The 27,734-nt window shown below is 39.4% G+C and overlaps 1 protein-coding gene across 1 annotated transcript; it reads right to left on the minus strand.

The window, feature by feature from the left end:
- Positions 1–9,125: 9,125 nt before the first annotated feature.
- Positions 9,126–25,736, minus strand: mtpn (myotrophin). The gene is made up of 4 exons (XM_040035741.1): positions 25,369–25,736; positions 22,067–22,180; positions 21,115–21,198; positions 9,126–10,510 (listed from the first exon to the last, which is right to left on the minus strand). The coding sequence occupies exons 1-4, from the start codon at positions 25,438–25,440 to the stop codon at positions 10,424–10,426; spliced, it is 357 nt and encodes a 118-aa protein (XP_039891675.1). The 5' UTR covers positions 25,441–25,736; the 3' UTR covers positions 9,126–10,423.
- Between the last annotated feature and the right edge of the window lie 1,998 nt (positions 25,737–27,734).

Raw genomic sequence — 27,734 nt, forward strand, 5'->3', positions numbered from 1 at the left:
GAATTGAAGGTGAGCCAGTATGATTGAGCTCCGGTAAGTGGTGAAGGGGAGAGTGGGGATAGAGGTGGGGATCAATTTGCATATTCATGATTCACACATACTAATGAAGTGTAAAGTTACATTTAAGCCATTTTAAAGCCTGGAGGGAAATGTAAAAACTCCAATGTAATCTGATGAAGAGATGAGTTTGAGATGAGTTTTAAAGCTTTTAATGAATACTAGGCAAGGGACTTCCACACTAAACCATCTTATTTATTGAAATATGAACCCTGCAAAAGATTTTCCTGTACTTATTATATTTGTTACAGGATCTTAATGCTTCAGAGGTTTATTGCATCAATGTTTACCTGGATCTGTGGAGAGAGTCAGCTGGATTTGCAAACAGAGGTAAGCTAAATACAGAAGAGTATCAGTTATCATGTATTAATGTTTATTTTACCGTTTAAAGTGATCTGTTTTATACTCTTGTGTCCTAGGTTCTTGACTCCTTATCTCTACCTTGTACAAGCTGTCTGACTAAAACAATATCACTCCTTTTTACATCCACTGGCCACTTTATTGCAGATTCATTTGGCTGGATATGTAGTGAAACTGTAAATATATTGTTCCGCTACATCTCAAAAGTGTTCACTGGATTTAGATATGGTGACTGTGTAGGTCATTTGATTACAGTGAATTCATTATGTTCAAGAAACCAGTCTGAGATCTTTTGAGCTTTGTGACAAGGTGCAACATTCTGTTGGAAGCAGACATCAGAAGATGGGTACACTGTGGTCACAAAGGGATGGACATGGTCAGCAACAATACTCACGTAGGCATTTAAGAGCTACTCAGTTGGCTCAAATTGGCCAAAAACATAAATGTCCCACACACTTACACCAGCATCAAGAGTTAAGTCGACAAACATAATAATGACTCTCCTATTATTTCCAATTAAAACTTTCCTACAAGCATTGTGGTTACATTGATTTTACTGCAAATGGCCGTTCAGCTAAAAAAATATGCAACAAGGCATCTTGTGGGGTTTGGATCCAGCTCATTGCTCACTGGAGTACAAACAAAGAAGGGCTGATAATTAAACAGTCTGCAACAAAATTATGGTTATACAAATGTATATGAGAGCACTACAGATTGCTTTAAACGTCTATTGCGGTTTTCTGTGGAGAAGCCCACTTTTTCATTTGACAGCTGACAAATGAAAATTCAAAATGCAGAAGTTGACTTCAGATAAATTTTAATGAAGACAAAATTCTCTTCCACGCATCAGTTCCTCTACTCCTCAGTTTCACTTCATACAGATGCAAGAACAAAATGCACACAGTAAATTTGCATGACACTATCCACAGCTCCTTTAAGTTCCTCTAAATATAAAAATAGCTGGCACTTACAGTTTCGTAAGTTTACTGCCAGCTTGTGGCCACTTAAAGTTTGGAGAATATGCAGCGCTTCAGTAGGCTCTAAAGGCCTGCAGAACATTCCTGCAGAGGTTTTGCTTTGTTTGCTTTTAATGCTTCACATTGTCATAATTGACAGGGTTCTTGTTGGGTGATTTATCCTAAACTACATATGGGGGATTAATTTTCTATTTCTTGGTCAGCTTAAGATGGTTTTTCCTGTTGCTGAGTGGGTTTTCCATCAGGTGCTCCAGTTTCCTCCAGCAGTCCCAAGACTGGCATGTTAGTTAATTGGTGGTTCTAAACTGGTCGTAGGTGTGGATGTGAGTGTGAATTATTGTCTCAGTTTGTTAGGCCTGTGGTGGACTGGTGACCTGTATCCTTGCCTCTGAGCTCCACTGCCCTAGTTGGAGAAGATGTTATTAAAAAGAAAAAGTGTAAATGAGAAGAATAAATGGTGAGAAAAACATATGAATGTGTCTGTATTGCATTAATTTTAAATAGAATCTCCTCTAAACTTTTTACTCACACACCTTCTAGAAACAAGTCTTTCGCCTCAGCAGTCATTTGGCAGTGCCGTTTTGGGGGAGGTTTTAGTTTTTGTAGACCCTATCTAAATGAATTAGGGGGAGAGCCTCAACTTCAATTTCAGTGGTCACTGGGACATAACAATTAAATGTCTAGAACAAATGACAGCTTTTGGGGCCTAAAAATGAAGCCAATGCATTAGTGCCAAAAAAATTGCACTTAATCTAATGGCCACTTGAATCAGGTTTGAAACATAAATCAGTCCCCATAGACTCCAAAATGACCAACTTTAGACCATTTTGAGTGGACGGCTTGTACAGCTTGGTGCAAAAATGGTTTTAGCATCTATATATCTAAAAACACATCCATTTAAATATTAGTGAGGGCGCGGAAATTAAGGGGTATGACTGCTTTGACTGTCAACTGTCAAGACAAGGGGAGATGTAGCCCATCCTAAGACTCATCTGCTAATTTGCGTCACTGACCTTTCTGCCTTGTTTCTACTAGAGCTTTCTGATCACATGTCTCTAACTTGTGCTTCAGTTTTGGTGAGTGAGATCATCTGAAATAATTGGAATAATCTGCTACATTTTATTTGTGTGCCATAAAGATTCAGCAGCAGTGAAATTTATGAATACAGTTTGCTAACCAACTTTGCTAACCCTATTAGCTCTGATTAGCATTCCACCTTCTCATCCAAATGTGGTCATTTCTAGCTTTGAAAACGAACACAGCAGCAGGCAGAATGCAGCATTAAGACTTTAAAACCAACTAGTAAACATGGGGCTATATTCATCAGCTTAGGAGCTACATCTGCTAGTCAAATGTTTTTAAAAAAGTGATTTACTTTGCCCAAAATTAAGTTGAAAGAATATCCCTGCAGGTCTTCCTTCTACTGCACATACTTATTCATACAGTATTTCCAGAAAAATGTACACCTTGGAAATATTAGAAAGATACACCTGCTAACAAATGGCTGAAAGTCTGTGTATGCATCACATTTGTTTATACTTTGTCACCTTTCCAAATGAACTGATTGTATTAACTATGATGAACTTGTTCTCAAGCAAAGTTTTACCTTTTTTTTATAGCTAAATATATACAAACTAATATTAAAATCAATCTTTGGTGTATTTCCTGTTTTGTGCTTTTCTTTGTTAGTTTTTTTTTTACTCGAGAATCCACAGTTACTAATAAACTTAGCTAAGAAATTACTTTTAATTCAAGGCAAACAAGTAAGTGACTTCAATCAGGAGTTTGTTTCAACAAAACAACAAATTGCTGACAGGAACAAATTGGAGCTACAGGGAATAGACAGTGAACCGTGAATTGAAATACTGCCTTTTTATCTTTAGGCTGCTGGAGACGACATGCTTTACAATATAATTTAGTTTGCAACCAGGGGGAAAAGCCGCTTCTCAGTGCAAAAACCTTATGAAGCCTAAATGTCCATTAAAACCTGCACCTAAAGCTAGACTAGTCTTCTCGAAAACAACATACACAGGATCACCCCAATTCAGTTGTTTAATCAAAATACACATTTGGTGAGTGAGCATCAGTTTATTGCATCCTTTTGATCTGATAGCTGATTTCATGGTTGGCTTGCCTTCAGGCCATGTGACTGCTGAAAAAGTACAAAGAACTTATAGATTTGCTGAAAATCAGTTAAAAGCTAAGATAATGCATGAGGCATGGAGTCAATAATAGATTATAAAAGAGAGAGAGAGAGGTACCCAAAAGGCAATCAGAGTCTGTATTAATTATGCTAATGATTTGGATTTGCCACTTCATTAACCATCATTTTGAGCTGGTTGATCACAAGGGTAGCTCTGCATAAATTCTCTGTGTGTGGAAAAAACAAACACATGACAGTCAGAGAGACTGTGTGTGTCTTTGTGTGTACTTGTTCATGCGCATACGTGGGCACACATGCTAATTATCGTAATTACTGTAAAGACGCTCGGATTTCAATTAGGTTCTATCCCTGAATGTATGTGACTGATACAGTATAAATTTCCCCTGACTGGCAATCCGTCATTATCACAAATGTTTTTAATTATTTCTTACGTGTTGCTTTCTATTTAAATGCAAACACTGGTTGCATAATTATTCATGGAAAAAAATCCCACTATTGGTTACGTTAAAAAGAGAGAATTCAGTTGAACCCATGTATGACTTCCAAATGCCTTTTTCTTATACGTCTGAGGCAACCTAGGTCAAGAAGTGAGTTCGTGATTTTTCTGACTTTTGGAAAACTTGTGTGAATTTTAAGTTACATTTGTGGAATAAAGAAATACAAAAAATGAAATGAAGGTGACAGATTAACACATTACAGGAGCACTGTGCCACATACAGAGTGACAAGGCCAAACTAATAACCCTAAACAGGATTAGTGTTGTTTTGAAAGCCCGTGGATTGTCCGGGGATCTTGTACAGCCTGTAGCGAACAATTCAAAAATCAAATGAAAACGTACTGCCGTTTATTCATTTGACATTTATTGCGAGCCTGAATCGCATGCTTTCTTTTGCAGCCCTCAATATTATTTGCTGGCGCGACAAAGACAAAGGGAAAAATTGGCTCTTTTAAATTACAAGAATGTAACTGTCAGCCCTGAGCCAAGAGCGGACCTCAGTTTTTCCTGGTCGTTCACTTTGAAAGTGATTTAAATGAGCAGAAATAAGATGGTACGGGTTGGAGGGTGGAAGCATGGAGATGAGGCTGTCAAAATGTGGCCAAGTCATTTTATCTTGACGTTTGCCCACACGGCAATAATTGATTTGTCTTTGTTCGCAGGCGTGAGCATGCAAACATGGAAAGTGGCCTACAGAGGCATGTGCCTTTCCTGTTATATAACGCACGGCAGCTTTCAGCAACATCTCTCAGTCTCCACCTTCCCTCCAGGTGTGCTCATTTGACAGGACCTGATCTCTTGTAGCTCTTCAGTTCAGGATACAACTCAGTTACATACTTATTTGCTCTGTCCCCGAGGTTTTTCCTGCAGGTCCATCATTACTAACCTTTGTCGTGTAAACAAGCAGTGTTTAACCTTGCATAACTTTTCAATTCTGCTTGAGCTCAAGTGTTTCACATTAATATAGACGGAAATGTGTAGGAAATAACTCACAAGACATCTAGAAATGTCCATTTTTTATGAGTGATGGTTTTCTTCAAAATTTTTGTCAGTTTAAAGTTTATTCTACAACTAATCTTTAAAAAAAAATCAATCAAGTGCTGTGAAAAGTAGTTACTATATATACTTTTTTTTTTTTTTAAATGTGAGTGAGAGATTGTCATACAGAGCCGATGATGTTTAATTTGAATATACCCCGGGGAGTTTTTGATACCAGTAGCATAATGGAGCTGTTTTTATATGAGGATCCTGCTGGCTGAATGACTGAATGTAAACAGTTTGAATTTCATTTACATGTAAACTCAGACAATACCTTAGATGGAATTTAACCCACCACGTGCACTTTGGTTGCTGTTAATAATGAGGAGTTAGGAAAGTAGCTTATAGATAGGCATATGAACACCAGTGCCACGTCACACGAAGGCTGAACTTAATTTATATGTAGGAACAACAGCTTAGTACTTTCTTGGAGTAGTTTTATGTCAACTTTGGGTAAGGATTGTGATCCAAAAACCTTTGTTTTACAGACAGCGGTAGATGCTGAATAATGTAGCAGTACTCAATCATAATTAAGGGTAATTTCACTGACATTTGTGTACAATGGTTTGGCCTTTGGTATGATGAAACATTAATTTAATTTGTGATACGGCTGTCACACTAAATGATGAAACTGACCATGACAATAGTTGGTATGACTGCTATAATTTGATGGTGGATGACCGGATGAGTGCATTTTCTGTATCAGAACTGACTGTCCTGTTATTATAAAGAGTTTATTTGAATCCAGACATTCAGACAAATCTAGTGGGAGTCAAAATCAGTCCATGATTCATAATGGAATTGCTCGAGGCGATAGATTGGTATGGCAACAAAGATTAGAGTGTGCAGTTTTTTATATTTGTGACAGAGTTGCTTAAGTTCACAAATACTGATTAGATTGCCCAAGGCTACAAGAAAAACCAAAGGTAAAATTTGTCAAACAGCATGATATTCCTTGTACTAGAAAATTACCGCAGTTATTCATATAATCCCATTATACTAAATAACAGTGGAATGACAGTTTATGTTTATGTAAAATAAATAGACTGGAAAAAGGAAAATTAAAGTATGGCAAGACCCCTTTTCTCACCTAATAACCCTATACGAGGCTTGCCATCCATCAATCCATCTCCTGCCAGGGCCAGGCTGCAGTGGCAGCAATCTAAGCAGAAAAACCCAGACCTCCCTCTCCCCAGCCACCTCCTCCAGGGGAACAACACGGTATTCTCAGGCCAGCAAAAAGATATATTCTCTTCAGCATGGGTCTGCCCTGGGGCCTCCTCCCAATAAGACATACTAGGAACACTTCCCAGGAAGCATTCTAAACTGGAACCACCTCAGCTGGCTCCTTTCCATATCAATCAATCAATCAATCTTTATTTATAGAGCACTTTTCATACAAAAAAAATGTAGCACAAAGTGCTTTACATGGTTAAAAGCAGCCCACGAGCCAAGTGAGGAAACGCTATAACAGGGAGCCGTCTGCACCGGGAGCCGGTCACAGACCGCAGCCTCCTGGAGGAGTATTGGCTCTAGTGAGTCCCTCACCAACTTGTGTAGATCAACAGGTAAATAAATAGCTTTGCTTTTATGCTCACTTTTCACCACAACAACCATGGCCTCAAACTTGGAGGTGCTAATTCTCATTCCTGCCCTTTGACATTAGTCTACGAACCACTCCAATGCAAGCTGGAGGCCACCACCTGATGAAGCCAACAGAACCACATCAGCAAAAAAAAAAGTAGAAACAAGATCTTGAGAACACCAAAGTGAAAACTGTTGACCAACCCATAAAAAAAATATGTACAGGACTGCTGACAAAGGACAGCCCTGGTGAAGTTCAACACCCACCAGGAAGTCTGGCCTATTGCTGGCAACGCATACTAACCTTTCAGTCTGGGGTACAGGGATCAAAAGGCTCATAGCAACAGGCCAGAAACCCCATACTCCTATGACATATCCCACAGATACCTTGAGGGATGCTGTTGAATGCCTTCTCTAAGTTCAACTAAAAGGCAGATGCCCCTACTGTAGACCTTTCCAGGCAGGCTGAGTAGTGTGATCCCCCTATAATCAGCATATACCCTCCAAACTTCCTTTTTAACCTCCTAGGACCTGGCGTCCACATATGTGGACATCACATTTTGGGTTATTTAGACTAAAATACTCAATTTTGCTCTACATGGGCCTGATATCCACTTACGAGGACATTATGCTGCTACTGTTCTATCAAATTTTAAACGAATATCCTCATATGTGGATCTTATTTTTCTTAGAAACAAAAATAAGGTTAAAAAAAAATCTGGTAATTCTTTGTTTTTACATTCATCGGGCCCTAATATTCCCAAATATCAAAGAGAAATTAAAAATGCATGTCGTGGAAGAGTTCGGGTCTTAGGTTAATGATGGGAACCACCACCCCAGTCTGCCACTCCAGAAGCACCGTCCCCAGATCAGAATACTTTATTAATCCCTGAGGAAATTATCTAATTATTGTTTAATTATGTTATGTATTTATCTCCATGCAGTGTTGCAGAGGTGTGTCAACCGAGACACTTGGACAACATCCTAGACCTTAAGGAAATATGAGCCAATCTCACCCACTCCAGTGGCCCACCAGCAAGTTGGCTAACTATCTCGGTAACCTCGCTGCTAGTGATGGGCGAGCCATCCCCCTTAGTCCTAGACTTTGTTTCCTCTATAAAAGGAGTGTCAGCAGATCCCTGGGAGTATTTCTTTCACCACCTGTCTATATCCTCATTCGAAGTCAACAACACCACACATGCATTATACACCATGTGAGTAGAACACTGCCAAAAGTTTTGAGTTGGTGACCTCTGTGCACTATACACTTCAGCATTCACTGATCCCACTGTTATTTTACATGGCCAACCACTTCTTAGCTGACTTGCTGTCATTCCCAGTCACTTCCAGTTTGTCAAAATACCACTAACAGTTTACTGCAGAATACTTAGTAGTGAGAAAATTTCATGACTGGACTTGTTGCAGCTGTAGCATACTATCATGGTACCACACTGGCATTCAGGCTATGAGAGCGATCGACTCTTTCACAAAGGTGCTTGATTTTATACACCTGTGGCCATGGAAGTGACTGGAATACCTGAATTCAATGATTTGGGTGAGTGAATAAATAATTTGACAATATAGTGTAGCTGCCCAAGATGATGAGCACTCTAACATTAGCTATTAAGGAGAGGCACGCTAGTTCTTTCTTTTAAATTTTTAGCTCATTTTCCAATTATCCCACTTTGTTTACAGATCTTCATTCATTCTATTAACCAATTATCACAAATTAGAGAAATGAGTGCAACTAGAGTCCATCCTGTCTACTGTGCTTGTACTCTATTACAGCCATTACTTGTGTAGCGCTGACTCTACTGCCACAAGGATTTTAACACATGCAGCAGGTAATATTTAAGGTAAGGTAGTTTTACCTGGACAATCAATGACTGTTTGATTACTTGGCATTATACTGTGAAAGCTCTTTGTGCTGATTGAACAAATCAGTAAATTACGTTAAGTTTCTGCAAGTCCCAAGACAATGCATTTAATGTAATACTAACTTTCAAATCCTACAAATACCAATTTAGAACCGTATCACTTTGATGTTTGCTGAGGTGTTGATGGCTGCATCACACATATAAATGTGGTTTTCGTATCAACAAGTCTGTGAAGAGCATCCCTCTTGGTAAAACATTCTGCTGAAGTCAACACCTCAACAAGATTTTGTTACAAGCAGCACTGTGGTGTCAGCAAATCCCATCTTGAGTGAATTCAGCATAAAAATCACAGTAATGCCCTCATCTAATCCAACTTAAAGGTCACCACAGTGCACAACAGAAATGTGACAAATTTAAGGGAATGCGTTTTGCCACAGAAAATGTGCTTCTGCTTTAGATAATAAAGAAAGCATTCTCACAGCTGACCCATCATTAATCTTAAACATCTTTTTGACAGTCCTTTGCCCTTTCCCTCTCCAGTTTACAAGGAAAATGGATACTGATGACAGATGTGGTTTTTTTTTATATTTTTATTTGTTTTTACAGACTTTTGTCACAACAAAGTCAGCAAGAGCATTCTTTTTTTTGTCTATTGCATTGTTGTAATTTGTTTGAAAGCAACCAAGAGGACAGTGACCATTTCATAGCATAAAAGCAGAGGCAGTTTTGACATGCAGCAAAACAGGCAGGGCTTTGAACCGAAAAAACGAACAAGGCAAGGGGAATAAAAAAAAAAAAAAAAAAAACCCTACCAACAACTTTCAAATCTGACCCCCATTAACCCATCACTTACAACCCCTAGAGCCCATTAGTTACAAAATACTCAGAGAAGCTGCAAGAAAAAAAAAAGGGGGGAAAGGAATTTTTGCTCTGAACTCTCACCCAGGGGCGGCAAAATGAAGAAAGTTCTAAAATATCTAATCCTATTATGTGCTGTTAACATTGCTTCAAAAGGGATTGAGTAACACGTTTGAAAATTGCAACATTCAAGTCATTCTAGTTAGCCAGCATGGTGATTGGTCAAAGAATAGAGAATACCTTAATGATGTAAAATTTGTGGAAAAAACACCATTTGATATGTAAGTGATACATCACCAAGTAGAAAAGAAAAATCTGACCTCTGCACCTCCCTCAGCCAACATCTCTAAAATATTAAGCTTAGATTTGAGGGACAATTTGATCTATCTATAAAAAAAATTAAAGTACAGGAAGAGGCCACACATAATGAAATGTTAACATAATTAAACTTAATCTTTTTAGTCTTATCAAGTATAGTACAGTGCAAGTAATGTTCATGAGAAACCCTGGCCATAAAATACTTAAACTGTGAAGTTGTAAAAATATTAACACACTACTGATCCATTACAATTTAATTTCAGTATGTTTTTACAACACAACTGCAAAAAAACAAAAGAAGATGTGCATTTACTCGTATATGAAAGCTTTGTGTTTGTGTTATAGAGTCTGTTACTAATCTGAGCAGTGTTAATATCCAGGTTCAAGAGCACTCCCCAAGTGTTTGGTCCCTAAGGGAGACATAACTGACAAGTCCTTCTGTTAAATGGCTAAAAACAGAGGACTAAGGGGAAAAAAAAAAATCCTATCCCAAAAACCTGGGGAAAAGAGAAATTACAATGTAAGGAAGACCACCAGACAGACAAAATGAACCTCCAACAAACAGACAAAAGCATTGTTGAGACAGAGGTTGATCAGGGTCAAAGGGGCAAGTCCATCTTCTCTCAGGAGATCACTGCATCCATTTGAGTGCCCGTTCATACAGCTGCCCAGCCACCTCCCACACTGTGGTGTCTTACTTGAGCAGAGCTTTTATGGGCTCAGTAGCAGCAGCTTCAAGGGCAGTCATGCCGTCTGGTGATTTTTGGTCTTTGTCAGCTCCCTGTGGAGGAGAGGGGACACAATGTTTACTTGGTGCCTCAAACTTTAGTGACATCTGCTCAAATGTGACAGTCAAATACTGCATTGATAACGCCGCCGTGAACAATGTCCAAAGCTTGCGTGGCTACTTAAGAGCCATACAGAACTAGTCAGACCCAAACTCCTTCATACACACTTCTTATTCGTTTTTACCCACATCTGAAGAACTGGGAAGATTAAGGAAACCAAAACAAGGGATTAAAATCGAAGCATAGTTTTTGGACACAAATTGCACCAGCTGTGATTTAGTTTTCAGAGCTGAACTGTGTACTCCTCAAAAACAAAACTGTTGGCCGAGCACTGAGCCTTGAGTAGATGCATTTGGAAGCCAAGCTAAAGCGAAATCAGAAGAGGTTTGTTCCAAAAATGGGAAAAGCTCAGTCTGGGGGGGGGGGGGGGGATGCATACACATCCCTAATGAACAAAATCATTAACATCAGGAATCAGTTGATAAGATTCAACTGGAAAGAGGCCAAGTTAGTTATAAAGTATCTCACAGGTTCAATTGTTCTGGTGTACAAATGCATCTTTCACTTTTTGAGAAAGACGAGTGAAAAACTCATAGACAAAAGTTACGGTAGTTGCCAAAGGAAGAGAGACAAGACTTACTTTAGACTAGCCCCTTACTCATTTGAGCTGTGATAATATGTGTATGCTGACTCTGACACTGTGGCTGTGTAGTTATTGTTATAGTTTTCTTTAAGCTGCAGGGAGTCCACCCGGAGGAGGCATGTATATTTGGTTCAATTATAGTGCAGAACCAGCACAAACTGGCAGGCATGCCGACGTCCAAACAAAGCCTTGCATTCACGGTCCGATTATGAATTTTACATCAGCCGAACCCTTGCATACTCAGGGACACAGGAAAGGTATGTAGGACAATCATGAACACAACAAGGACAAGACTTTCCCTTGGTTGACTGCTTTAGGGACGCAGAAAGGTTGTGGCATAAAAGAGCTTTACAGAAAAGTGAGGGTGGTCATTCAGACATAAAGCTGCCACATTCAGAGACCATCAGATCAATGGAAAGGAGTGCATGACTAAGAGGGGCTGAAGTCACACACACTGAGACACAAATCCATTCAAGCTTTGAGGGATAACAGAATCAATGTGAAGGAGATGGGAGAAGAGAAAGCCATTTAGATTAGTACGGACAAAAAACACAGACATACACACAAAAACAAAGAGAGAGAGAAAGAAACAGGCCACATGTTTTAATGCATTTGTAGTGACAACAGATTTAATGGCAAAGTAGGAGTGGAAGGCCTTGCAGTGGAAACGCGTCCCTTTGTTTAGCTTGCCAAGTTTAGCCTCTTAGCAAAAGAGCTTACAGAACCAAGGCAGAGAGAGGCTATTGTTGCGTAGAGAAGCAGGGCATCAAAAACAATGTGCCCCAGTTCGAGTACCCGGTAGCAGGAGGATGGTTATCTGGGAGCAAATTCCATGCCACAAGAGCAACAGAGCATAAAGCGAGGAGGGGGATTTACCAGGGTTGAGTTGGTAACCTGTCACATCTACAGCTCTAATTGGTAAGGAAATGGAAGACAAAATGAGAGATAGCGCCCCCCCCCATCAGAACATACTTCACATTTCTTGGCATAATGCTCCTGTCAACACTCTAGTTAAACATGTTAGAGCTCTGTTATGCAACACTTGCGGTATGAAGACTAGTGAGACCTGTTCTCTCACTTTTTCAATGTGAATTTTATACATTTTATCTGATTATTCTGATGGTATCAAACATGCCTGTTAGAGATATTAAGTTAAATTTATGAAATTGTCTTTTTTTTTTTTAAGCATTCTTGCGAAGGATTACATAATAAAATTCACATCACTCCCATGTCTGTTAAAAATGATGATGGTTGACAGCTAACTTGTCTTAGCTGGGACATAAAACATGGAAGCAAGGAGAAACAGTGGAACAGCTCTCTTCAAGGGGAACAAAATCTGACAACCAGCTTCTATAAAGCTCACTAATTAACAAAATGATAACTGATTTGGTTGTCTGTGCGGAAAAAAATTTAAGTGGGGCCAGTCTTCATTGTATAATGAAGAATTGATCTCACACAAAAGCTGTACATTATCAACTACAAAATAAACAATGACAAACTTTTTTTTAAGTGAAGTTGTGTGAAATTGAGTCTTTAATCAAATCCCGCAGTGTTAAAAAAAAAAAACCCAAAACAAAACAAAAACAAAACGATGGTTTTGGTAGCCAGATCTTTTAATTTCCAAAAAAATAAATAAATTAAAAAAAAAAAAAAATCCTTCCCTCCCCTACCTTACCTCCAAATAAACAAAGGGTTTCTTCAATGCAATTCATCTTGTCAGAGATAAATGGTAAATGGCCTGTATTTATATAGCGCTTTACTAGTCCCTAAGGACCCCAAAGTGCTTTACATATCCAGTCATCCACCCATTCACACACTGGTGATGGCAAGCTACATTGTAGCCACAGCCACCCTGGGGCGCACTGACGGAGGCGAGGCTGCCGGACACTGGCGCCACCGGGCCCTCTGACCACCACCAGTAGGCAACGGGTGAAGTGTCTTGCCCAAGGACACAACGACCGAGACTGTCCAAGCCAGGGCTCGAACCGGCAACCTTCTGATTACCTCCCAACCTCCCAACTCTTGAGCCACGATCGCCCAGGGCAGCTTGCCAGGCAAAAAACACATTTTTTTTTTCTGATGATAATGTTTTAATCTTTTTTCATTTATCACAGTTTCGAAGTCTACTCCTTCTTATGCTGGGCAGACACTGTGCGATTTTTTTCAGTCGCGCGATTCAGCTCCTGCTCAAACTGTACGATTGACTCGCAGGGGTTAGAAGTTCGCAGGTCACGATGCAGGGTCTCGCACTATACGACCAGATGCTCTGATGAGACCTGAGTGCTCACACTGTGCGTCCATAAAATGAAGGTTATAACAGAAATAATGTCGCTTGCTCTCCCTCTGGCTTTCACTCACACAGACACGCACACCACCACCATCAACTTTGCTAAATTGCTAATGAAAAACATTGATCAGGCAGCTGTGATTGAGCAGCGGTGTAAATCCAACTATTTTCACGGTTGTTGTGGTTGTGATAATTTTGTGAGGCCACATCGAAAAGGCTCGGATGAGCTTTCCAAAGTTCTACAAGTTGTGCCTCCATCGCTTGTGTCCAGATCACACGCTGCACTGCTGTGCTGCGCCATCTTTTTCGCTGACATTTGTGTTTGCGCGTGCGCAGTGTGAGAAACTGCGGTGACACCCTCACGACGGTCGCGAGGATTTCAAACATGTTTGAAATCCTCGATGACCAAGCGATTGATGATCGGGAGCTGGTCGTGAGGTGTTAATCACTTCTCGTTACCCCATGTATACTACACGATGCACGACGCACGATGAAGGCCAAAATCGGGCCGATCGCCAAAACGGTCGCACGACTCAAAAAATCGGCTCAAAATGGGCCAAAAATCGCACAGTGTCTGCCCAGCACAACAAGTTAAACAATTTTTGTTCTTTTGTCAGTTAACTTTCCCTGAAAATGCAGATTCATGCATACCAGGTACCTGATAACCAATTGCCATAATCTCTTACTCTGATGTGCTACTGGGTAGAGCGATATGGCCCAAACTTCATATTTAGATATTGTTTAGCTGGATGGTGATATACGATATATACCTCAATATTTTTTAAACCAATAAAGTAAGAACAAAAAGGGAGTTCTTAGTCAAAGCTATGCGTCGCAGATGTCACACAGGGACTTTTATTAACATACAGTGTAGATGTACATAAAAAAAAAAAAGAAAAGAAAATAATCACTCAGAAATAAATTATCAGCATCTTGACGCTGGCTGCAGGTGAAGCGATGGGGAGGGGGAGTTGTTTTCAGTGAAGGAGAGAGGCGGGACAGAGTAACGTTGCATAGAGACAAAAGTGGACCAAAGAGAGGCAAACCAGCGGCTCCACAAGTGTAATTATAACGCAACATAGACTATATCGACATAAACGATATTGTCACATCTTATATCTCGTATAAAAATCGATCAATCTTTTTAAAAAACTCGATATATCACCCAGTCTTACTACTGGGTAAAGAGGAGAGGAATGGAGATGATTCTCTTTATCCCTTCCCTTTTCTCCAGCTCTGGAGAGGTCATTCGTTGTTGGTTCAGTCCAAACTTAATCAACCCTACAGACCTCATCTAGATTGCAAAAAACAGCATTACATGTTGACTTTAGTAATAATCACTGCCTTCTTGGTGACAAATAAGCCTTCTATATAATAAACACAACTGCATAATTTGTACCACTATATTTTAGGTTCTACCATTCTCATAATCATTACCTTCTCGTCACCAAACATACTGCCAAAAAGTGTATACTGGAGCCATGCCAGAGATAATGCTTCATATCAGTATTTATGGTCGAGTTCCAGTAATAGTGCTGGCAGTCTTCCCTTTTTTTGCCTTTCAGGATACACCACGCTACCCCCAACGGCCAAGCAGCTCACTGGCACGCTCCTGACACCACTTAGAGTAATGAGCTTTACTCAACTTGAATAATGACCCCACATGATCACCTCACTGTCCAAACACTAGCCAGTCAAAGACGTTGATGGCCAATTGAGACACAGACTAATGAACAAGAATAGACTCCCAGCGTGTCTCTAGTCAAAATAAGATACATCATCACCCTGGATTATACAGCTATACAAAGCAGCAGTGGGTCAGTAATATAATGCCACCAACATGCCAAAATGTCCATTAAGTTTTCATTATGACTGTTGTGAATGGAATGCATAAGTCTTCAAATATTGAGCCAAAGCCTCACTCAAAACCTATTTGAAGCACAAGATTTTCATCAGACTATTGACCTGCTGTCTGCAATCAAACATTACTGAGCAGTTAAAAGGGCAAATTTTTAACACCCAGCGATAAGGATAAGATCAATACATGTATTACTACAGGATGTGCCAGAAAGGCTCTGGATGAGATACGGTGGGGGGTGGGAAATAAAATCCTTTTATAAGTTTATGATAATGTCAACATATGAAGCAATAAAGACTGCAAGTAGGGCTGGGTGATATGGCCTAAAATTCATATCGCGATATAATTTGAAGCATGTGCGGTAACGATATATATCGCGATATATTGTTTTCTTCTGTATAATGTATTATCCACACTATAAGGCACACTTAAAATCCTTTAATTTTCTCATAAATCGAGAGTGTGCCTTATGTATAAATTCTGGTTGTGCTTACTGACCTCGAACCAATTTTGGCGTGCAGAAATCTTCAGGTCCCAAAGTCAAACGAACACTAAAAGTTAAAAACGGTCTAAATTATTTCATCTTTAATAAAATCATCAGCGTTGCTGCTTTAGCAGGTGTAACAATTACGTTTAACATCCATGCATCCATGAAAACAGAATTGATTAAATTTAACGGAGTTAGAAGTTAACAGGAAGTTAGCTCGCTAGTTTCCACCTAAACATTTCATACCATGTTCTGACTGCGAGATTTTTGAAACTAAGTAAAATGTACTGCTCTGCTATCACTTCCAGCATAAATGAAGACAGAAAACTAAACAGCAGTGGCATTTGTAGGGTTACTGAAGTTGGACTACCTGGTATATAATGTTGTGCTACGTGATTGCTAGTGACACGGCTATGTTAGCATAACATTAGCACAGTGAAGCTGGAGGATGAACGCCAACTTTTTTTCCACTCATTAAAAGTTAACGTGAGGGATTCTGGTGGTCAGGGACAAATGCAATCGCATAGCAGGATGCTATACACGGGGCAAACGTCAGTCAGGAGAACAACTGAGATAATCCATCCACAATACGAGGTTAGTTATTAATATACTGCAACAACATGGGAATAGAGCAGCTGCGAGAGAATTCAACATTAATGAATCAATGTTACGGAAGTGGAGGAAGCGCAGTTTTTGGCTTTCCCCATATTTTAAAAGTGCTTCATCTCTTTGCTATGACTGTTGCCCGGCATAATTTGCAGATGATAATGGTTGTAGCCGCTGCGATGCTCTCGACCAAAACAGGCGCAGCTTGATGACATCATCAACACGCGCTATCGCGATAGAGATTTTGACTATACCGCTCTATCGTTGGCCAAATTCATATCGTTTCTATTGTATATCGTTTATATCGCCCACCCCTAACTGCAAGTGTGCACTTTCACCCCCCTCAAAAAACAAAAACACTTCAGTGACAAGTGAAAGATGTTTTATACTAGTGTGTGTATATATATTTATTATCTATACAGTTAGGATAAATGTTCCATCCATTCTTCGCATAAAGGGCAGAGAGAAAAAAGGAGGAAACCTTTAGGGATGTAAAAGACACAAAAACAACAGGAACTGACTTCAAACAGTACTGTACTTCTTCCTAGACAATAGCAAGTTCCCATTAAAAGAAAAATGTGTGTGTATTTGTGTGTACGCTCTTTTATTGCTGACCTAAAATTAACTGGCTGGTCTTTGCAGGCTGTAGTCAGCACTCTTGGCCAGGATCTTACAGCTGGGTCACCTTTGGGGTAATAATGGCCTTTCATAATTCATTAACAACAACAACACGGCACACAGTTGGGGGCAGGGGTCAGCTTCCATGATGCACAAGGGAACCACGCCATTTTTAATCTGCCAACACAAGAATGTCTGACAGTCCAACAGTCACAATTCAGTATTCTCAGTGGGCTCCTTTTATCCAGTGTAATGTGGCAGCTGTGCACAGCTACAGGTGCTGCCAGACAGAGTGGATTTACACTAGCACTATCATTGGTGTAGCTCTGAAATATCTATTAATCTCATGTTGGGATACATGGGAAGTTTTCAAAGCTGTCATATGGATATACTGAGACCTGCTCCCTGTGGCAACTATTAGCATCTAGTGTTAATTATTGATGGTACTTAGTTGGAATTATTATAAAATCAAGAACTGTGATGAATTAGGACCACCTGTCTTGTCTGATATGATACTAGCTTTTTGAAAGTCTACCAGTAGCTGGATAATTCATGAGACTTCAGTTTAAATTTACAATTGTGATCTACAATGACTATGAAAACAAGACAATCAACGTAAAATTATTCATATTCCCTCGTCATAGTCCTTGTCATAACAAAACTCATTTTTCTTGTGTAATAAATCACTCACACACCTTTTCTTAAGTTGCTGTGCTTTCATCCCTCTCTAAAACAAAACTTACCCAAAGGTCTTTGATTTACAAAGATGAGGCACTACATGATACAGCTGCCTATTTTAAATGCAGAAGAGCTTATGACTCTCAGAAGGATGTTCTGTGACTGGCAGCAGAAGAAATTAAGGAAAATAAATGCCAATAATGAAGTCTTTTTTTAAAGAGACAAAATGAGCTTTTAAAACCCAAATTTTTCATTGTAATGTGAAAGTGAAATGTGGCTGTGTGATATTAACACTCTTAGGGACATTAAATGCATCATCTAGTGACAGCTCAGATCTTAACTTGAAGTACACCGCTTAGTTTCAGCAAAGAAATCATTCTATAAGCTGTCATCTTTCAATGCTTAAATAATAGCTCATTGGATATAAATATGGTCTATGGTAGGAATAAAAAGCTCTGAGTCAAATGTATACTTAAGTCAGAAACATGCAATGTCAAATGCCTGCTGACATGCTAGCAACTTTTATAGCAAATGACTTGCTGTATATAGTTTCTTTTTCCTGTCCGTTATTTCCTTCAGTTTATCTTAGTGCTGATTGCCAGCTGACAACAGTTTTCTGCTCTTGGCTGACTAGTTACAAGATTCTGGTGCCTTTGTTGATAGGCAGGACAGAGTTTGCAGCTGCGCTGCCAAAAATGCAGGACTAATACAGCTGATTAACTGAAATCAGTTGGTGTAGCATACCACAACCATGCCTCTCTAACCAAACACTGATGTTTCCCCATATACAGATTATAGTTTCCTCTTTTCAAATGCCTTCTTCAAAGTCCCATTCAACCTGTGAACCTATTAAAAAGCGTGTCTGGCTGCTGGCAATGAGATTGTAAAGACTGCAAAAAGTGACTTCCCCATTCTGTAGTGTGACCCCTCCCCACTTCCCATTACTTGATGCTACTGTGAAACAACTGTGTAGAGGAGCTTTCATTTACCCTGCCTCATTAAGCCTGGCTGGAAACAGACAGCTGCTCACTCACCCTCAGGCCCCTGATTCTCACTCTCTCTGAATTCTTCCCATATACACACACAACAGTCTGGAGCAGCCTTTGAATGATGCTTTTTCATGACATGATGCAGTCTTCCACAATGTAAACTCCACTCAATCAGTGGTGGTGTACTTGTGTCATTTTCCAAATTTCAAGCCAAACTATAAAAACTGACAAATTTGTTTGAAGCACATTTACAAAGCTAAGCTGTCCAACTGAAACATCCATGTTCTTTGCATCATTGTTCAAATAAGCTTTTTTTCCCACTTAAATTTAATAATAAACATGTACCGAGATAGAGGACCCAGTCAACTACATACCTACCTGCTTCTTTTAAACATCATGAGTGTTATAAGGTGGAGGGTAGGGCTGGGCGATATGGCCTAAAATTCATATCGCGATATAATTTGAAGCATGTGCGATAACGATATATATCGCGATATTCTTTTCTTCTGTATAACGTATTTTCCACACTATAAAGCACACTTAAAATCCTTTAATTTTCTCAAAAATCGAGAGTGTGCCTTATGTATGAATTCTGGTTGTGCTTACTGACCTCGAACCGATTTTGGCGTGCAGAAATCTGTTAAAAAATGTTTTAGTACAACTTTGGTAAGCCGCACTGCTTGATGGATTGTCAGAGCATTACGGCTGCCGTAGTGAGGAGCTTTGCGGAGTAATCTGGGTCCAAAACTCCGTCCCCCTTCAGGTCCCAAAGTCAAACGAACACTAAGAGTTAAAAACGGTCTAAATTCCTTAATCTTTAATAAAATCATCAGCGTTGCTGCTTTAGCAGGTGTAACAATTAAGTTTAACATCCATTTAATTTATTAAATTTAACGGAGTTAGAAGTCAGAAAGGAAGTTAGCTCGCTAGTTTCTACCTAAACATGACATACCATGTTCTGAATGAGAGATTTTTGAAACTAAATAAAACGTACAGCTCTGCTACCACTTCCAAAATAAATGAAGACAGAAAACTAAACAGCAGTGGCATTTGTAGGGTTACTGAAGTTGGACTACCTGGTATATAATGTTGTGCTACGTGATTGCTAGCGACACAGCTATGTTAGCATAACATTAGCACAGTGAAGCTGGAGGATGAACACCAACTTTTTTTCCACTCATTAAAAGTTAACGTGAGGGATTCTGGTGGTCAGGGACAAATGCAATCGTATAGCAGGATGCTATACACGGGGCAAACGTCAGTCAGGAGAACAACTGAGATTATTCATCCACAATACGAGGTTAGTTATTAATATACTGCAACAACATGGGAATAGAACAGCTACAAGAGAATTCAACATTAATGAATCAATGTTACGGAAGTGGAGGAAGCGCAGTTTTTGGCTTTCCCCATATTTCAAAAGTGCTTCATCTCTTTGCTATGACTGTCGCCTGGCATAATTTGCAGATGATAATGGTTGTAGCCGCTGCGATGCTTTAAACCAAAACAGGCGCAGCTTGATGACATCATCAACATGCGCTATCACGATAGAGCGGTATAGTCAAAATCTCTATCGTTGGCCAAATTTATATCGTTTCTATCGTATATCGTTTATATCGCCCACCCCTAGTGGAGGGGTACACAGAAAAATAAATGTGTGTGTTAAAATGAATGTGTGACATTCATCCTCCACAGGGCCATCAATTCAACTGCAGTCGGGCTCATTTGGTCAGTAGTGAAACAGTAGCTACAGCTGTCCTGATGGGTAGAAGATGTGTCATTATGCCAGGAGTGCATACACTTTTGAGTCTAACATTCAGGTAAGACATGCAAGAAGAAACACTGACTTTGTAAAAGAAAGCTCCCCACTTACAAATGAGTCTGTCTATCTCACTGTGAAGGAACTGCAGAAATGTGTATTCTATGGCCAGATGACGCTGGATAGATTGGACATTTATTATAGTATTCCTGTTATTATGTTGTAGTGTTATAGCCAATGCCAGCTGTGCCTGACTCTGTTCTGTGCCTCTCCTCACAGCTGTGACTAGATCTGCACATGGCAGCATGTATTTTTTTGGACCTAAGTAGCATTTAAGGTACTTCCAGAGCTAAACACCTTAGGGAGGCTAATATGGAGGGATGGAGCAGAGACTTAGATGAAGCCAATTGCAGTGCTCCTATGAATGAAAGAAACAAACAACAAAAAAGCAAGTGCACAGCAGCGACAGTCTGCGATGCTCTATGAACATTCCAGCACAGCCTCCATAGAAATGTGTTAAAGAGCTTTTTGTCCAATGAGTTACCTCATCAGCACTCATGGCTCACATGGAACCACTGATACATCAGCATGCACTAGTGGGTGAAAGACACCAGTGCACTCCTTTGTGCAGATGCCTGCATACGCATACATGAACGCAATCAGGGCACCAACCTTTTCTAGCAGGAGCTTGACACATGAGAGATGACCCTCAAAACAGGCAGTCATCAGTGGAGTAAACCCATGTTTGTCTGGAGCCTGTGGAAGAAGAGGAGGAGAGAGGAATGAGTGAGAAGAAGAAGATTTTTGGTCTCTGGAGGGAAAGCAAAGATTGTATATTGTTACACTTTTAAACTTTTTTTTTTTTTTTTTTAACAAAAGTCTTGTGATTTGCAGATACCAATTTTCAGAGGGTGAGATGCACCGTGCTGATGTGCGTCTTCCTGTGCAAGGAAGATTTAGAGACTTCCTACTCCTGATTATTAGAGTTAAAGCATCCATGTCTTATTGTAAATTACTAACACATGATGCTTTCAAGGTAAAAAGCAATTTTAAAAGACTTTTGTTGAACCAGGCCACTACCACACCTTCTGAAACTACAAGGCTCAAGGGGCCATCAAGGTTAAATGTGAGAAGGGGTTTTCTAGCATAAAAAAATCGGGGCTTTCAAAGAGGTTTTAGCCTCACACGAAAGGAAGATTACCTGAACTACTACTGAACTTTTTTTAAGAGGGGCTTAATTTACTAAACATAACAGGAAATGCATAGACCTCTGTTAAGTAAGGCAACAAAGACTCACTGCCCTAACTGCAAGCGGATCAATTGTGGTTATGTGCATCACTCATGAGAAGCCCACTATGACCCATAAAAAACCCCTGCTGAGGCCTGGCCAACTCACTGGTAAAAAACAGCCAATGAACAGCGGGTAGAAATGTATATGATAAACCCCGTTTTATTAAAGCCAGGTTGCTTTTGTTTAAACAAACAAATAATGTTTGTTTCTAACCAGACATTAGACAGTCAAAGGAAGGAGACACAGGCTCTGTTATTTTTGTGGTCACTGTAGTGCTGAGCAGTAGGCAAATTAATGCAAAAAGAATGAAGCTGAGATAGTTGTAACTCTTACATTGATATCTGCCCCCTTAGAAATGAGGAACTCCACCACATCTGTCTGACCGAAGTCTGCAGCATAATGCAGCGGCTTCCTCCCACCATCGAGGGTCCGGTTCACATGCTCAGCCTAGAGAAGGGAAAAAGTACACATTAACAGGGATGAGATCGCCTAACTTGGCATTGCCACAAGCCAGTATGGTGTCTCTTAGTTTAAAAAAAACAAAACAAAAACAAAAAAGAACACACAAATCAAAGCCCTTCAAAAGAAGGTAACATCTATTAAATCATTTTTTGCTGCTTGGACCCATAATAAAACACAAATCGGTCCCAGCGAGGGCTGTCAGTCCTGACTTTTTCCCCAGAAGTATATGAATAATTACTTGCCTGTATAAGGACGAAGGGTGAGCAAGTGAAGGAAGAAAAGCATTCATCAGCTCAGAAAAATGGGTATACTATCGAGAATACAGAAGCATAGGAAGCCCTAGAAGATGCATTAATATCTTGTTACACAAGACCTTCATATTATAAACACCTGAGCTGGGGATGAAGGCTCAGGTGTTGGTTCTCCTGGGGCAACTAAGATCAACATTAATGAGATAGCAATAAAATGGACAGACTAGGCAAACAGCATTGACAAATACTGGGCATTATTGATATCAAAACTGTATGAGATTACATATGACCTCAAGTTTTTACATTATTATTAATATTATAGTCATCTCCTGACTCTAATTCCTACATTAAATTTGCTACAATATTTACCATGAAAGCATAAAATGAAGACTCAACCTGCTACGGATCTCCAAATATGAATTTTTCGAAGCAGACACATTGAATTAATATGGCAGTAATGTCACATATATATTTAGTTTCATGAAATAACTGTTGTGAAAGGACTCAATATAATCTTGTACATAAAATAAATCCAGTTTTATGTAGACCTAAAACCTTAAGGTTACACTTTGGAAAAAAAACAAAACACCACATTTCTTTTTACTCTGCCATTTCTTGGGGTCAGATGAACATGGTCAGTTCACACAAATTCTGTTTTATTACCACTAGATATTTCTGAAACAGAATCCACACCGCAGCACTGCCTTATCAAAAACACCCTTGTAGGTCAAATTCAACATACTGAACACAATGTTTCACCTTACACCTCATCTTGCTAAGTCCTGTAGCTGATTGATATCAAACCTCAAACTTCTCTAAAGATGTTTAAATGTTACTTTCAATGGTTGATAAAATTAAACGAGCTCCATTTATACTATAGAAAAAGGTTAGTTATTTTTATCTACATGTTTCGTCAATGACACAATTACAGCTGAACACAAGAAACCTCACTTCTCAGAAGTCACCAACTGTAATCATGAGCTCATGTCAATCATTTGTAGTGGTGGTTTATATCAACAGTTCTTATAGCGCGGTCTTCGCCTCCTGCAGTTAACACACGCACACAAAACTTCACACAGTCCCCTCCCTACACTAGCAGCTCAAGTAGTTGATCTGCACAACACTGAACAACAATTTGTCAGGAATTTGAAGAGGTCACTAAAGCTGCCCTTTCAGGAACACTGAAGGTTATTCGGTATGGCTACTAATAAAATAATAATAATGGTAATGTGGGAACTAGGCAGCAAAAATTATCAGTCCTGCCTGTCTGTAATATTAATAAATATTGTCTGTGAAGGTTCTCAGTCATCCAGGTCATCGTAGTCAAAGGAGCTTGCAAAGAAAAGCGTCTGGACTTCTTTAAGTTGCTTGAAGACGTTTCACCTCTCATCCGAGAAGCTTCTTCAGTTCTAAGGTCAAATGGAGGAGAATCCCAGATTTGTCCGCCATTTGACCTTAGAACTGAAGAAGCTTCTCGGATGAGAGGTGAAACGTCTTCAAGCAACTTAAAGAAGTCCAGACGCTTTTCTTTGCAAGCTCCTTTGATTAATACATATTATTAACAGGACAGTTATTTGTGTCTAAAAACTTGTGCTTTTCTTGACGTCACAGACTCAAGGTGAAAAAAAAAGAGAAATCTATCAGTGACTACATAGAAACAGTGGAAAGCACTTTATGGTGCCAAGTTGAACAAGTATAGCGTTACCTCAGACAACCTAAAAAATAAATTAATTTTTTGTTCTTTTGCTGTATGTAAGAGAATCTTAAAATATGTCACATACTTGGAGACGGTACGTATAGTTTTGACCCTGTGTGGAAAATTGTATGCTGTAAAATTATTCCACCCTGGAAAAAGAACAGTTGAAATAAATAGTTAAAAGTACCAAATTACCATGACGATCACGATGAGTAAACAGTCATTTATACAAACACGTGATTAATAGTTGATGACACAAATAGAACAAGACACTAAGAAAAAAGAAAACGCTTCTGTCTTCTCAAAAGTCACCAACATCCTGAGCATTATCAGTCTTTAAGAGTTTGATCAAAAACTATATGTAGTTTCACGTATTGTAAAACTTACATTGGAAACTAGCATTTTACAATTTAAACACATTAGTGAGCTGTACTTTATGAGGAAGCAAATATGGATTCAGTTAGTCATTTGTGGGAAACAACTGAGTGTAAATCATATGTGGCAGTAAAACTATCCAGCTACTACCCAACTACAAAATCCGAATGCAGGCGTGTTTCCTAAGGTAGCTGTTTTACAGAAACATCTCTGCGTGGTAAGCATAGGCAGAAACCTTCTCATCAGGCTGCTCCAAACAGAGCATGCTGGCATTAACGAACGCTGCTGTTGCTATTAGCCAAGCCTCCATCTCCTAGACTACAGCTGAGACCACCGCCCACTAAAGCTGACTAGACACTGGCCCTGTCTGCTCGATTAGCCGCTAGCATATAGCTAGACATTTGCCTCAGCTCTCTTAACAACACGCTTATAGAAGACTGTAATATGCATTTTCTAGTAACGTACATACTGTGCTTAAAACACCCAGTTACAGTAACAGTGTTACTGGTGTCAAGAGCTGTTACCCGTGTCACGTACCAACAGATACCATAGTTGGTTAGCTAACCAACAAGTTGCTCTCAGCGGAAAGTGATAATGGATTAACTTTAAACACGTCTCGTTACCCGTAAGACGAATTAAAGCCAGTTTAAAGGTGCACACATTACCGTTAATGTTACAGACCCAGAATGTCCCAACAGCTTTTCAATTCTGGATTACCTAACTTAACATTGCCCAACTCCAGCTAACGCTAGCTCGCTAGCAGCTCTACGAACTAGCGTTGATTACCTTAGCTATGCTGCCAGTAGTCAAAAATGCACAACAGTGGGCAAGTCAAATAACAGCTAAATTACCGTTTGCAGTGTGGCTTTGACCTCATCCAGGTCCCCGGTCTTCAGTGTCCAAATCAGATCTTTATCGCACATCTTTTTGTTGTCGGTTCGGTGTTGCACCTTCCTTGTTGTACTGCCGGGGGTTTGACAACTTATCTGCTAGTGTGTTAAAAGTTAGCTAGCTGAGGCTAGAAAACTACTACTCTCGTCGAGGCTAATACAGTTTCAGCTAAATAAAAATACTCAGAATAATAATTTTTGTTCGATATGGCGACTCAGTGACGAGTGACGGGGAAAAATGGTTCACGAAAAGTTCTAAACGGCAAAATAGCAAACAGGTATCCGCCTTTCTGCAATCCAGAAATATTTCCGATGCCGTTACCCGGAAGAGAATATTTATGGAGAAGTTTATGCTGTTCTGTGACGATAAGAAGGAGTTACTTAATGCAACGCATATGACTCGTCAGGGTTTTTGAATATCCTAATTTGTAACAATTATTTACAGTTCCTGAATAAACATATACAGAAAAGTACAATTAAATAAGCTTCTATGTTACCATGTAAAGTAAAACGGAAATTCGTTCCTTATCTGATTCTGCATTTATGTTTTTTCGCACTTTTTCTTCACATCTGAGTATACACCTTTTCACTGTTTTTCAGAAATGTTTAACTGAAAATTTTTAATAATAGAAATAATAAACAGACAAAAAACATTCAACTCCACTACAGTTAACGATGTAAGAAAACAAACCCATATGCCTAGTTACAAAATCCAAATGCAAACTATATTACATTCTTTTTACATTGTCATGTTAAGCCATAGCGCCACAGTAACCAAGGGAAGTCAAAATCATAGTTTCACATGTCTTTAAATAGCTATGACCAAACACCATATTCGTTTTTCTCCAAATTGCTGTGAACCGACATGGCCTTCAACATAAGTTTCATTTTTATTCAGAGCACAGCCTGGGTTTGAGCTACATTATTTCCACTTTAAAGCAGTCTTTTTTTATCTTCACATGTGAGTGGTTTTATTATTAGAACACAAAAAACACCTGAACATATATATAAAAAGAAAGACGTCACATATACCTAATAGCCACTTTATTAGGTATACTTGTTCATCTGCTTGCTAGCACAAATATTTAATCTGCCAATTATATGGCAGAAGCTCAGCGCATTTAGAAATACAGACTTGTTCAAGATGACCTGCTGAAGTTCAAATCAAGCATTAGAATAGGGAAGAAAGGTGGTTGGAGTGACTTTGATCATGGCATGATTTTTAATGCCAGACAGACTGTTGTGAGTATTTCAGAAATTGCTAAGCATGTGTAGGACTTACAGAGAGAATATATCCAGTGGATGGCAGTTCTCTGGGCAAAAATGGCTTGTTGATGAAAGTGATCACAAGAGAATGGCCCTACTGATATAAAAGCAACCGTAACTCACATCTGTTACTTGTTAAAACCAAAGTATACAGAAGAGCAGACAACTACACTGGCCGTCAGCTAACAGGAACAGGAAACTGAGGCTGCAGTTGACAGGGGTTCAGCAGAACTGAACAATAAAAGATTGTAAAATCGTTGTCAGGTCAGCTTGGCATAAATAATAGGAACGCACTGGCCCATCCTGGCTTAAATAAATAATTCAAGTATATAAGTATATAATTCACTGTAATTAAATGGCCTCACAGTCACCATATCTATCTCCAATAGAGCACCGTTGGGATGTTGTGGAATGGGATGTGCAGCAGCCAAATCTGCAGCAACCGTGTGATGCTATCATGCCAATATGGATCAAAATCCCTGAGGAATGTTTCCTATTACGTGAGCATGGCTGTGCATGATTACTTTTTAAGGCAGTGGTGAAAACAAATGCAGCATGTGTTGCATATTTATCCGTATTCTGACCTATGCCATTTAAGGACAGCTCCATCAGCTCCTGATGAATAGGGTCAGCTGCAGAAAGCAACTCTCCAAAGGGGTAGAAAGATCAATCATTACATAACCTTAATCTATAAAGGCTCAAGGTCAGAGCAATAAGTTCAAAGCCGCCTCTTTGCCTATTAAGCCACTAGAGACACCTACATCTGCTTTCATTCTTCCAGTGAAACGAACTAAGTGTATAATCTCCAATGCACCATCTTTGTGAAATATAAGTGAGGACAAAAGTCTTGTCACACATTCATTTGCTGAAATCACTTCCCTGGAACTAGTCTAGACGAAGAAGATAACAGTAAAAGATACAATTCTAAGAAAATGCTATAGTGAATTAAAACACTGCTGGTTAAATTTAAGTGCTCTGCCTTCCTCTTTCCTTTATCACTGTACCTCGCATAGTATCCATCATCTCTCCAATATGTACATCTATATATTACAGACCTTGTA

Source organism: Simochromis diagramma, unplaced genomic scaffold (assembly GCF_900408965.1).
Source record: "Simochromis diagramma unplaced genomic scaffold, fSimDia1.1 OVJJ01000816.1, whole genome shotgun sequence".
Taxonomy (NCBI): Eukaryota; Metazoa; Chordata; class Actinopteri; order Cichliformes; family Cichlidae; genus Simochromis; species Simochromis diagramma.